The sequence below is a fragment of the Elephantulus edwardii genome, unplaced genomic scaffold (genome assembly GCF_000299155.1).
Source record: "Elephantulus edwardii isolate Elephantulus edwardi_28Jun2011 unplaced genomic scaffold, EleEdw1.0 scaffold00032, whole genome shotgun sequence".
Lineage (NCBI taxonomy): Eukaryota > Metazoa > Chordata > Mammalia > Macroscelidea > Macroscelididae > Elephantulus > Elephantulus edwardii.
In genome coordinates, this window is record NW_006399782.1 from 1656190 (window position 1) to 1668553 (window position 12364).

Genomic DNA, 12364 nt, shown 5'->3' on the forward strand with positions numbered 1-12364 from the left:
TTTTTCTCTCAGGACCAAGTTTCACGCTGAATAGAAAGTGATGAGAGTGAAATTAAAGTTGAGAATACGGATAATTAAAATGAAAGAAAGACCACAGAGCAGAAAAACATTTCTTCTGACAACAAAAAGCACACCGCAAAGAGATGTCCATAAAATAAATCAAAAGTACCACTATTTCAAATCAGGCTAACAGATTTTAAGAAAATGATATACGATCTGAAAGAATAGTCAGGCAAAAAGAAGGTACAACTTAAAAGGGAAGAAACTTACTTCACCATCACACGTTAGGTCAGAGGTTGTTAATGGTTCTGTTGGCTGTGAGGTCATTTGATTTATATCTCAAAAACCTCATTGCTGTTGAGTTGGAGACAAACCATAGGTGACTCTTAAGAGTGTTTCTGAAGCTGTGAGGTACACAGCAGGAGACTTCCCAGCTTTCTCCCGTAGAGCCCCTGAGGGGTCTGAAGTGCCAGAGAGCTGCTGCCTTTGGGTTAGCAACACAACTACATATGGACTATACCGTGTGAGTTCCCTTATTCAACTCTACCACTACCAAAACAGCCGCTGTCTGTAAAGGAGTGTGCCAGTGTTCCAATAAAAATCTATCTACAAATATAGGCAGCAAAGCCGGAATACATGTTAAAGCTATGCCTTATCTCCATATCTTTTCAATCTATATGTGGAACAGATTATCCGGTAGTCTGAGCTCTATGAATAGAAGTGTGGCATTGGATTGGAGGTAGACTCATCAACAATCTGAGTTATGCAAAATGACACAACCCTGCTTGCTGAAACAAGAGGACCTCAAGCACTTGCTGCAGAAGGTCAAGAATCGCAGCCTTCAATGTGGATTGAAGCTCAACATCAAGAAAACAAAGATTCTCACCCTGGGCCGATTGGCAACATCATGATAGATGGTGAAGAGATTGAGGCTGTTGACAGCTTCTGTTTGCTTGGCTCTACAATCAACTCTCTTGGTACCAGCAGCCAGGAAATTAAAAGATGAATTGCATTGGCAAAGTGCTGTCAGAGACCTCTCCATGGTATTGAGCAACAATGTCAGTCTGGAGACTAAAGTGCGCCTGATACAGGCCATGGTCTTTGCCATTACTTGCTGTGCTTCAGAGAGCTGGACAATGTCTAGGGATGATAGGAGGAGAATTGATGCCTTTGAGCTATGGTGCTGGAGAAGAGTATTGCATATACCATGGACTGCTAGGAGAACAAACAGGTTCATCCTGGAGAGGGTGAAACCGGGCAAGGATTCTGAAGCTTTGGCTGACATACTTTGGACATGTTGCAAGGAGGGATCAGTCCTTGGAGAGGGACGTCATGCTTAGAGTGGAGGGACAGTGCAGGAGAGGAAGACCCTTGATAAGATGGATTGATTCTGTCACTGGGGTAATGGGGATAGGTGTGTCAGAGACAAGGAATCAGTAAGATTGGCAGGGTTTAGGGCTATTGTACATAGGGTCGCTATGAGTAGCAGGTGACTTGAGGGCACAAAACAACAACAACAATTACAATCTCTCAGCAGCTAAGCATTTTACTAATAAATCAACAAATTTTCTTACAATTGTATTAAAATTCACTACTAATATTTAAAAAAATTGGTTAGTCACGTCCTGAGGATGACAGAAAGCTAATTTCTTCTGTTAAAAGCTAACAAGTAAAGGGAAAGGATCTAATATCTATGCGGTCTTTCCCATAATATACTAGTACCAAATTGTTATATACTCAGAGCCGACCCTCCAGTGGGTTTTCAGAGGCTAAAATCTCACAGAAGACTGCCTGCCTTTCTCCCATGGAGCCCCTGGTGGATTTGAATCACCTGTCACTGGGTTAGGAGTATAAATGCTTGCCCGTTAGGCCAGATGCAGGAAGTATATAATTTTAAGAAATGGGGGGGGGGGGAAATTAAGATATCACTGTTTGTCAACTTTTAGTGAATGAAGGATTAGGTACTAAAGATCAAAGGCTGCTAACATCACAAAAAGATAAAATAAAAGAACAGAGCACCACCCTATAGGGGTCTTGCCAAAGTAATCAAATTTGAATATCTGAATCTGATCACACCCTCTGGAGCCACTGCCAACTTCCAGGAAACAAAGAAGTCAAAGGAGCATTCAAACTATGAAGTGCAGGTCAAATGGCCTATGTTCTTCATAAATTTGAAAAATAATAAAAAAATAAAAGAAACCTGTAAACTAAGAGACATTATTGATAAAGAGGGCGAGGTCCTGACTGTGAACTGGGCAGCCTGGTGGAGCACTACCACACACATGTGCTACCCAGCCACCAGAGCCTGCTGCTGTGACACCCCTACGGCTACACAGGGCTCAGGTGACAACGCCAGCCTGGAGATGGACTGACCATGCAAGAGGAGCAGTGGACACAGCACCTCTGACCAGGGTCCCCTGGCAGGCACCAGGCAGAAACCGGCCAGGCCCAGCGTCACCCAGCAGGCTGGGTCCCCTGGGCCAGACCCAGGCTACAGGTGTCTTCTTGTACCTCCCGTGAGGCCAGGTCCCAGAAGTGACCTCCATTGGATTTGCTGCATGAACAGCTTGGCCTGAACTCAGCACAGGGCCTGGGGGGGTGGAAGTGGCCATCTGGAGCAGTGGGTGGGGGCAGGGCTGGCCCCAGCACCCACAGTGGCATTAAGATGTGGGCCAGGGAGCTGTTCTCAATAAAGCACAAGGGACCTCTAAAAAAAAATTTTTTTTAAGTGGGCAGAAGTAAGTTATGCCACTTAGGTGACAAAATTATAAAGAAATATAAGAAAGTAAATCAGTGGGGGGGGGAGGTTGGGCAGGGAGAAAAGTGAATGGAAATCCAAAGTCTCTGTAAACTTTCATTAAAATTAATTAAAAAAAAGTAAATCAAATCAGGTTAGTAGATTAGTTTAAGAGGGACACAGGAAGTTGAAACTGGAGCAGGGCATATGTATTGCTACTGGGGCAGCTGGTAAAGTTCTGTTTCTTGAACATGTGGTAACAAAGCCTAAAATGTTTTCTATCTAGCCCTTTAAGAATGCTCCATTTTGTAACTGCTTTTACCAGCTTCATAGACTTGCCAGTACACCTTTGTTTTTATTTTCAAACCTTAGAAAAGATTTACCTCACCTTTGTCACAGTACATCAATAAATCTGGATTATTGACCACAATAACAGTTTCCCCATCTTCACTATGTGGCTGATGGTAGCGGTAGTGCACAGGCACAAATGCTTGGAAGCAATCAATGCACTGCGAATCTTGTCGGGCATAAATGAGAACTTCAGATTCCCTGGACAAATAGCTAGGAGCTTCTATATTAAAGTTTTCTGAAACCATCACTGCCTGTCAGAAAGAAAACAAGTATCAATCCATAGGAAATGAACAAGTTTTGTGTTTTTTTTTTTAAATCAGAAGAATGTTATACAAAAGAACAAAAGTGTCAAATATAACACCCTTGCAAGCAATTGAATTCCAACATTAAATAGAAAATACAAATGTGCTGTGCTTAATAAGAGTTTGTTTACTGAAGTAAAATGGGGAAATGATACTCGAAGGTGCCAAATTTCTCTGTAAATCCAGGGCCTCTCAGTGACTTTAACTCTTAGGGACCTTAAGGCACAGAGTGGGCTGTACAGTGTTGCTAAGGTTACAGGCTTCATGGAAACAAACTGCCTCATCTTGATCCCGCAAAACAACTGGTGGATTCAAACCACTGACCTTTCAAGTAGCAACTGAGCACTTCAAACACTGCACTACCAGGGCTCCTACTTTTCCCCAAAATAAAAGTTATTTTCGTGTATTGATGTCCTTATCAACCCCTATTTAGTTAACAAAACCAGTACTAAGAAAATAAATTTTGTGAGTAGATTAAGGAGTTATTCAATAAATTGTAAAGCTTCTATAATAAAAACAGTTACACTGGTATTATTGGGTTAAAAATGATTGGTATCATTCTGGTTAATTTCCTGCTCTTCAGAGAAGCAAGTAAGATTGAAATGAGTAAGATAAAGCACTGTGGTCAGGAAGTCAAGCAAAGTCTATAAGGTCAGCAGTCTTTCTATATTGGGCATAAAAGTTAATGGAAAAAATGGTATGGGATTTTTAAATAAGTAGTCTCCACTAAACATGAAAATATACATGCAGCAAAAATTAGTCCTAAATCACAATACATTTTTACATTTATATTATGAAATAGACGTCTGTATGTGTATGTACATATGTAGGCATCAGATGCATAAGCTGTTTATGGATGGATGAACAGAACAGCTGCTCTTCAGGTTCCCTGTGAAAAACTTGTTGCATCTCAGGGAAACAGCCTGAATTGCCCATCACAGCAAACTCCTAATTCTATTTGCCAATGAATTAAATTGCTCTCTTTCCCCCCTTTACATATTGTTCCTTCTCAGCAGTCACAGAATCACTGGCAAAGGGCAGGGAATGATAAAGTCTTAAGAGATACCCAAAGTGCCTAGTCTGTGGGGAGTTGAGCTGCTAATTCAATCCACCAGAGGCTCTGTGGAGAAAGATGGGCAGATTCCTCCCCACTATTTACTGCCTTGGAGACTCACCAGGAGGGTTTAACTAGGAGTCAGTTCCAACTCAACGGCAATGAGTTTGAGATAAGATATAGCCATAGGACAGTGCTGAGGTTGGTTTGTTTTTTTAACTCTCCAGCCATTGCTTCAATAATTGAAATGAGTGAAGGGAGAGATTACTCTGAGTCATTACATTCTATCTACTGTTTAAAGGTTCTTTCCTTTTATAAGTGGAAACTTGATATCGTCACCTTTAACATTCACTTGTTAGTTGTTATTGCTTATACTGTTTGCAATAAATCTGATCCTTATTTCACAAAGAGTTCTTCAAACATCAGAAGGCAACTATGGGGGGAAAAAAGGCAACTATGGTGGCTTTTGAGTTTTCTCCTCTCAGGGAAATTTCATGGTTTTCTAGGTGTCTCATGATAAGATTGCCAAATACTCATCCTATTAGTTGCCTTCTGAAATACAACTAGTTATGCAGCAATATTACCTTCTTTATAAAAAACCAGATTAGGCTTTTCACCTTAACTTCATACAGAAAACTTTACATAACTTCCATTCTATTTTGAAGTAATTTTATAAACTAAATGCAAAACTCTGGATTTATTTCAATTAAAATATTTTTCACACTCATAATTTATTTTTCTTAAGCTATTGAGATTTTTCTGAAAACTCAATTTTGTCAACCAATAGGCTTATGTCACTATGGATATAATAGTTATGACTTCTGTATTTTTATCTAATGAAAAAATGTTGGCAGAGAAGGTCAAGGTCAAAGTTCTAAGGAATACTACTAGAAACCTTCTACTAGAAATTTATTGATAAATTCTCTCTGGGTACAATTAGATATAAATAAAAATTACACTTAATCCAAATGTTTCTACCTTGTCAACATTATATACATGATGTTGTTGAACCAAACCATAGCTGACCCTCCAGTGAGTTTTCAGAGTCATATGGGAAGAGATTCTCCATCTTTCTCCCATGGTGCAGCTGGTGGATTTGAACCATTTGCTTTGGGATTACAGCACAACTTCTTACCACTAGTCCACCAGAATATCCATATTTATATATACGATATCACTGTGTGTGTGTGTGTGTGTGTGTGTACACATATATGTATGTATGTGTATACATGTTATCACTATATGTGTGTGTGATATATCCCTCTCTATATATCTATATCGATATCTATCTATATCTAATGGTATCTTTCTTTGAGTATTTATTATGTGTCAGGTATTTCATCTTATATAGTTTATACTTCATACTTTGTCTCCTTTAGTTTTCATAACAACAGTATCAAGTAGGATCTATTAGTCCCGTTACATAACTTAGCAAAATAAGTATCAGAGCAGCAAACTCCACAGCTAACTAGCACTACTGTCAATATCTGACCAGTTGTAAATGAAACATAATAACAGTACTGGCATTCCAGAGTTGCCATACAAATGATCATAACCATGAAAAACTTAAACAGCAATTTATTCTCTCACAGTTCAGAGGCTAGAAATCAGAAATGAAGGTGTTCGAAGGCCATGCTTCTCCCAATTATCTGTCCTTTCTGGACTTTCTAGCTTTTGGTCGCCTGGTGTTCTTTGGTTTGTGGCAATGTAACTCTAAGCTTGGCCTCATTCTTTATATGCCATTCTTCCCCTGTGTCTGTGTCTTTTCTTATAAGGACACCAGTCTAGTTGGATTAAGGGCTTGCTCTAGTTTAGTCTGATCTCACCTTAACAAATTACATCTGCAATGACCTTTTTACCAAATATGGTCACATTCTGAGGTTCAAGGAAGGACAGGGACTAGGGGAAAGTGGGAACCAGAAATGCTAGGCAGGAAGAGGAAGAAGAGTATAAAAGTAATGTAAAGTAAAAAAGAAATGATGTAAAGTATGCTTGTGATTGTGATGTTTAAAATTTATGGTGGTACTGTGATCTTCAATTTCTCTAATTCTGGAGGGTTTTGTTTTTAGTTATTTTACTAAAGGAGAAAAGAAAATGAGACTGCTGAAGACACTAAAATAATTCTGAACAGGAATGAATATTAATAATTCTGAATACCAAATAGGTCTTCAGTTGAACTAGGATATAATGAAGATGATGTAAATACAAACTGACATTTGGCTTTCAGAGGCCTCTGCCTACAAAAGGATTTTTGGGTGATGGTAAAAAAAACCCTGAATCTAAAAAATGAACCTTTAAGGAAATTATGAAAATATTCTGGAATCAGATAATGGTAATGATTACACAGTTTTGTGCATATAATAAAAATAAGCCAGTTAGAAAGTTTAAACGAATGAGTTTAAAATATACAGACTAACCAGTCTTTAGAGAGACTTTGGTACTTGAAACATATCAGTATCCCATCACATTCAATTTGCATCAACTAGGAAATGTCAATTGGTATTTTCCAATGTTTTCAATGCACCTTAAACTTCTTCCTTCATCACCATTGGCTCTTAATCATATGCTACTTCCTGAAATATTTCAGTGTCAGGGACACTGTATTTTGGTACAGGGACTCTGTATTTCCTTCGCCTTCTTTTGATGCTTCCTGGGTCATTCAAGATTTTGCCCCTGCTTTTTCCATCTTGCAAGATGGTGGGTGGAAAGCTGGACACCAAGGAGAAGAAGGCTGAGGAGGCCAAGAAGGCAGATGCTGGAGGCAAAGTTAAAAAGGGCAAGGAGAAGGGCAAAACACCCAAGAAAGGGAAGCTGCTGTAATCCTGCCCCAGTCTGAGGAATCGGCAGGGATCGGCCATGCATTCCAGGAAGGCCACATACAAAGAAAGTATGCAGACACTAAATCCAGGTTGAAAGTGAAGGAGGTTGTTGCTACTATCACAAAACCAGTTGGTGGTGGTAAGAATGATGGCACCCAAGTGGTGAAACTTCACAATGCCTAGGTATTACCCTACTGAAGAGGGGCCTTGGAAGCTGTTGAGTCATGGCAAAAACCCCTTGAGTCAGCACGTAAGGAAGCTGCACTCTAGCCTCATCCCCGGGACCATTCTGATCATATCATGAGCGCCACAGAGGCATGAGGGTGGTTTTCCTGAAGCTCGTGGAGAATGGCTTGCTCCATGGGACCAGGTCTCTAGCTCTCAATCAAGTTCCTCTGTGGAGAGCACAGCAGAAATTTGTCACTGCTGCTACTGCTGAAGTTGACATCAGTGGTGTGAAAATCCCATAACATCTCAAGCATATGGGCAGCTACTTCCAGAGTGATCAGGGTCTCCAGCCCACACTGACCCAGCACAGCCTCAACTTCAAGGTGAGTGACTCTCAGGAGCACAACTTGATCTTTAGGGATAATGCCCTCCAGTGACACTACGTGAATCTTGATCTATACGACTGTAACCTCAAGGTGCAACAGTCTTTTTAATTCTGAATGCAACATCATTCTTCTTCAACTTTCCATTTCTGGAATAGTAGATCTGTACAGATCATAACAAGCTTTGGCTGACACTGAGAAAAATGTGAATCCCAGTTAGTTTTGGTCTTGTTGGACCTAAAACTATCATCTGAACAGAGTAAGGGAACACTGCATGGTTTAAAATTAAGAAAGTCATCAGGGCTGTATCCTTTCTCCATACTTATTCAATCTACATGTTGAACAAATAATTTGAGAAGCTGGACTTTATGAAGAAAGTGGGATCAGGGCTGGAGGAAGTCTCATCAATAACCTGACTTGTGTAGATGACACAATCTTGCTTGCTGAAAGTGAGGAGGACCTGAGGACCTGCTGCAGAAGACCAAAGACTGCAGTCTTCAATATGGATTGAATCTCAGCACAAGAAGACAAAAAGTCCTCACCACTGGACTCGGCAACATCAAGACAGAGAAAAGACTGAAACTGTCAACGATTTCATCCTACTTGGAGTCACAATCAAAACTCTTGATACCAGTAGTCAGGAAATCAGGAAAGACACTGCATTGGGAAAGTCCACTGTGAAGGACCTCTTTAAAGTCCTAAAGAGCAATGAAGTCAGTTTATTCTATTCAAGCCATTGTCTTTTAAATCACCTGCTATGCATATGAGAGCTGGGCAATGAATAAGGATGATGGAAGAATTATTAATGCCTTTGAGTTGTGGTGTTGGAGAAGAGGATTGAATATCCCATGAACTGCCAAAAAAAGAAACAAAATATGGTTTGGAAAATGTGTAGCCAAAGTGCTCCTTAGAGGTATATTGTTAGTCAGGGCATTTTATTTCTTTTTTTTTTTTTTTGGAAAGGGACACCATGTTTGGAAAAGGTGGAGGGTCAGCAAGAGAGAGGACGACTCTCAATGAGATGGACTGACACAGAGATTGTAGCAAGGGGCTCAAGTATGTCAGAGAATATAAGGATTGCTCTGGTTAGGACAGGGTTCAGATTCTTTGTTTCACAGTGTCAAAGTATGTTACAGTCCATGCAACAGCACCAAACAACTGTTAAAACTTTTATTGCTGTTGGGTACTGTTTATTTGATCTTGACTAATAAAGATCCCATGTAACAGAGTAGAACTGTCCCACTGAATTTCCTATGTTATCATCTCTGGGACCAGCTATGTAGGTTTTTCTCCTGAAAAACCACTGAGTTGATTCAAACTATCAATCTTTTTGGTTAGGAGCCATGCAATCAATAGTTGTGCCACCAGGGCTCCTTAGTTAAAAAAAGGGAAAAGAAATGACTCAGTAAGCACCATACCAATTGCTAATGTGGAAATAATTCAGACAGTCAAGCTGTAAACATTTTAAAATTTAAAATATGAAAGAAATTTTTGTTTTCTTTAACCTGACAATTAAAAGTGATGTAAACAATGACTGGATGTTGGCTAATCTCCAAACATGTGGCAAAGTCATCAATATAATTAAAAAAAGGCAACTGACTGCATATAGATCTGCAAACATTCATATGGTTTATTATTTATATTAAAATGTACTCTATTTCACGTGGCCTCTGGCTTCTTTAGGACAGGCAGGTAGTATAGCCCTGGTGTGTCCACTTGCCATACAGTGGTAACTTGTGGTTGCTGTGAAGCTGAATACTGTGACACTGATGTGTCAAAAGCCTTAATAGTTAAACATGGCGGACAGTGTTTGATGGTGCTCCCCGATTAAAACAAGCTTGGAAGCAGGAGTGGCATCCACTTCCATAATAGCTTGACTCCGGAAACCCTATGAGCCTGGAGAGAGGATGAAAGTCACACAAGTGTTGAGGACTTTCCTTCAAAGGGTCACTATGAGTTGCCTACAACTCGAAGGCACTTAACAGCAACAACTCTGTTTTACCACAGATAAAACAAAAGCAGTAGCATACTATTAACAAACTAAGACTATATATAAAAAATTCATCCTTGGACAAAAGGCACAGATTCAAACTTTTGCATGATAATACTCAACTACAAATGTCACAAACCACCAAAGCAAGGCTAAATGAATGAAGCTATAACTTTTTTTAATTAATTTTAATGAAAGTTTACACAGACTTAGGGTTTCCAGTCATTCACTGTTGCACTTTTCTCCCTATCGACCCCCACCCCCAATTCACTCTTATCCTTGAAAAGAAAAACTCTTTCACTGTTATAGAATCCCTCCCCCCAAGACCACCCCACTATGTAGCCTTCACTCTGGACTTCTGTAATGACAAGAATACCCAATCATATAACCCATTTAAACAGTTCTCTCCCTCATCTGTATCAATGCAATATACATCATTCTTCCCCTCCTTTTCTGTCTTCCCTCAACCCTGATGTTGGTCCTGTTTTACAACAGTGGCCCTATGCAATATTTGTCCTTATGTGACCGAGATATTTCACTCAGCGTAATATCCTCCAAGGTCATCCACTTAGTGTAGTACTTCATGAGTTCTTGTTCTTCAGTGCTGCATAGTATTTCATTGTGTGAATATACCAGAGCTTCTCTAGCCATTCATTTGTTGATGGGCACTTTGATTGTTTCCAGCTCTTTTCTATTGCGAACAAAGCCTCAATAAACATGGGTGTGCATATGTCTGTTTGGGTGGCAGGTATGGTTTCTTAAGGGTAAATACCAGTAGTGGAATTGCTGGGTCAAATGGTATTTCTATTTGCAATCTTTTTTTTAAATTAGACACTCTTTTTTAATTTTTTAAAAATGTTATTATTTTTAGTGTGTGTACCGTCAAATTGGACCTGACTGGTACAGGAGATTGCCCCTCCTTCTCCAGCAGAGCATCTGGTGGATTTGAACTGTGTGCCTTCAGGGTTGCAGTGCAGCTTCTTCCCACTAGTCCACCAGAGCTCCCTTATTTGCAACTTTTTGAGAAAGTGTCATACAGCCTTCTATAGTGGTTGCACCAGAAGCTACAAATTTTGCTATATCTTGATTTTTGAGTTGTAATGCTTACCAGTTCTACAGGACAGATTATAACCACCATATAAGGTTTCCTATAATCATTTTAGAAGCAAATTACCAGGTCTCTTCTCCATAAATAAGCTCTGATGCCTTAATGAATTATTTGTTATACTGCTAACCAAAAAGCAGGCAATTCAAATCTACCAGATGCAGCAGAAAGGTGGACAGTCTCCTCCTATAAAAATCTGTATCCTCAGAAACCCAGTAGAGGGTCATCATGAACAGGACAGCAGTGAGGTTCAACTTTTCTCCCACAAAGCAGATACTTAGTTCACATCCTAATTTTTCAGTTAGTAGCAAATGTTGAACCAGTAGGCTACCAGACTCTTTTTCAACAATAATAACTCTACCTAAAACTGAAACACAGTTCATTTGACATGGCTTATCCTTGGGACCTGTTAAGACTTGTCTTTATTTTCAAATTCTTATGAACTATGATAAAGTTTTTATGAACATACCATCCATCTATTTTGGACCTTCTGTTCTTGTTATAGCTAAAAAAAATATTATCTCGTATAAATCTCATAGAATAGAATAAAATCTCAATCTAGGTATTTAAATGTCAGTTACTTCCTACACATCAATTTCTCTTTCCCCAGTTAAAGCCATCACATAACACCACTTTTCAGGACAAAGCTGTTCTGTACAAAGAACTGAGTCACAGACTCAACTAAGCAGCAGGAAATAGCAGCTGACATATCATGTAAACAACTTCCAATGATCTACACGTCACAAATGAGACAAAATGGTTTTTCTAACAATTCCCAAAATAAAAAAAAAAAGATTAGAATTACTAATTAGAAGATCAGAAAACTAGCCAAGAATAATAGGTGCATAGCATAGTGGAGCCAGGGGGCGAAGGGATTGTGCAATAATGAAAGAATCTTTTTAAAGAGAAAAGTGAACTGGGGGCGGGGTTAGGGAGAAAAATGTACAACAATGAATGAATGGAACGCCAAGCTTTCTGTAAACTTTCGTTAATATATCAATAAAATTTAAAATAAAAAGATCAGAGAACCAAGATAAAAAGAAATCTGTCCACCTACAGTAGCACCCTTTTTGCTAAATCACAAGACATACAGTTTTCTTTTTTTTTTTTTAAATTTAATTTAGTTTGCTTATTTTTCATTTCAATGAACATCTACAGAGATTTTGGAATTCCATTCATTCATTGTTGCACCCTTCTCCCCACACATCCCCCCACCTCCCACCCAGTTTGCTCCTCTCCTTGAAAAGCAAAAGAAAAACTCCCTCATTGGTACACAATCCCCCCGCACCTCATCAAACCCCACCCCCAACCCCCAAATATAATCCACTCTGCAACCCTCATTGCGTACTCCTACGATAAACATAATGCCCTAAAATATAATACTTTTAGACTATTCTCTCCCCCATAGACTTCAATGCCATAAACATATTTCATCCAGTTTTTCTCAGTCTTACC

General features: G+C 39.3%; 1 protein-coding gene across 1 annotated transcript in view; it reads right to left on the reverse strand.

Moving 5' to 3' along the window:
• The window catches only part of PIGX (phosphatidylinositol glycan anchor biosynthesis, class X), a 49899-nt gene that overhangs the window by 23276 nt on the left and 14259 nt on the right, over positions 1–12364 (reverse strand). The window contains exon 6 of the mRNA XM_006884289.1: positions 3126–3339. Within this exon, the coding sequence (XP_006884351.1) occupies positions 3126–3339 (214 nt within the window). The remainder of the gene's footprint in view (positions 1–3125; positions 3340–12364) is intronic.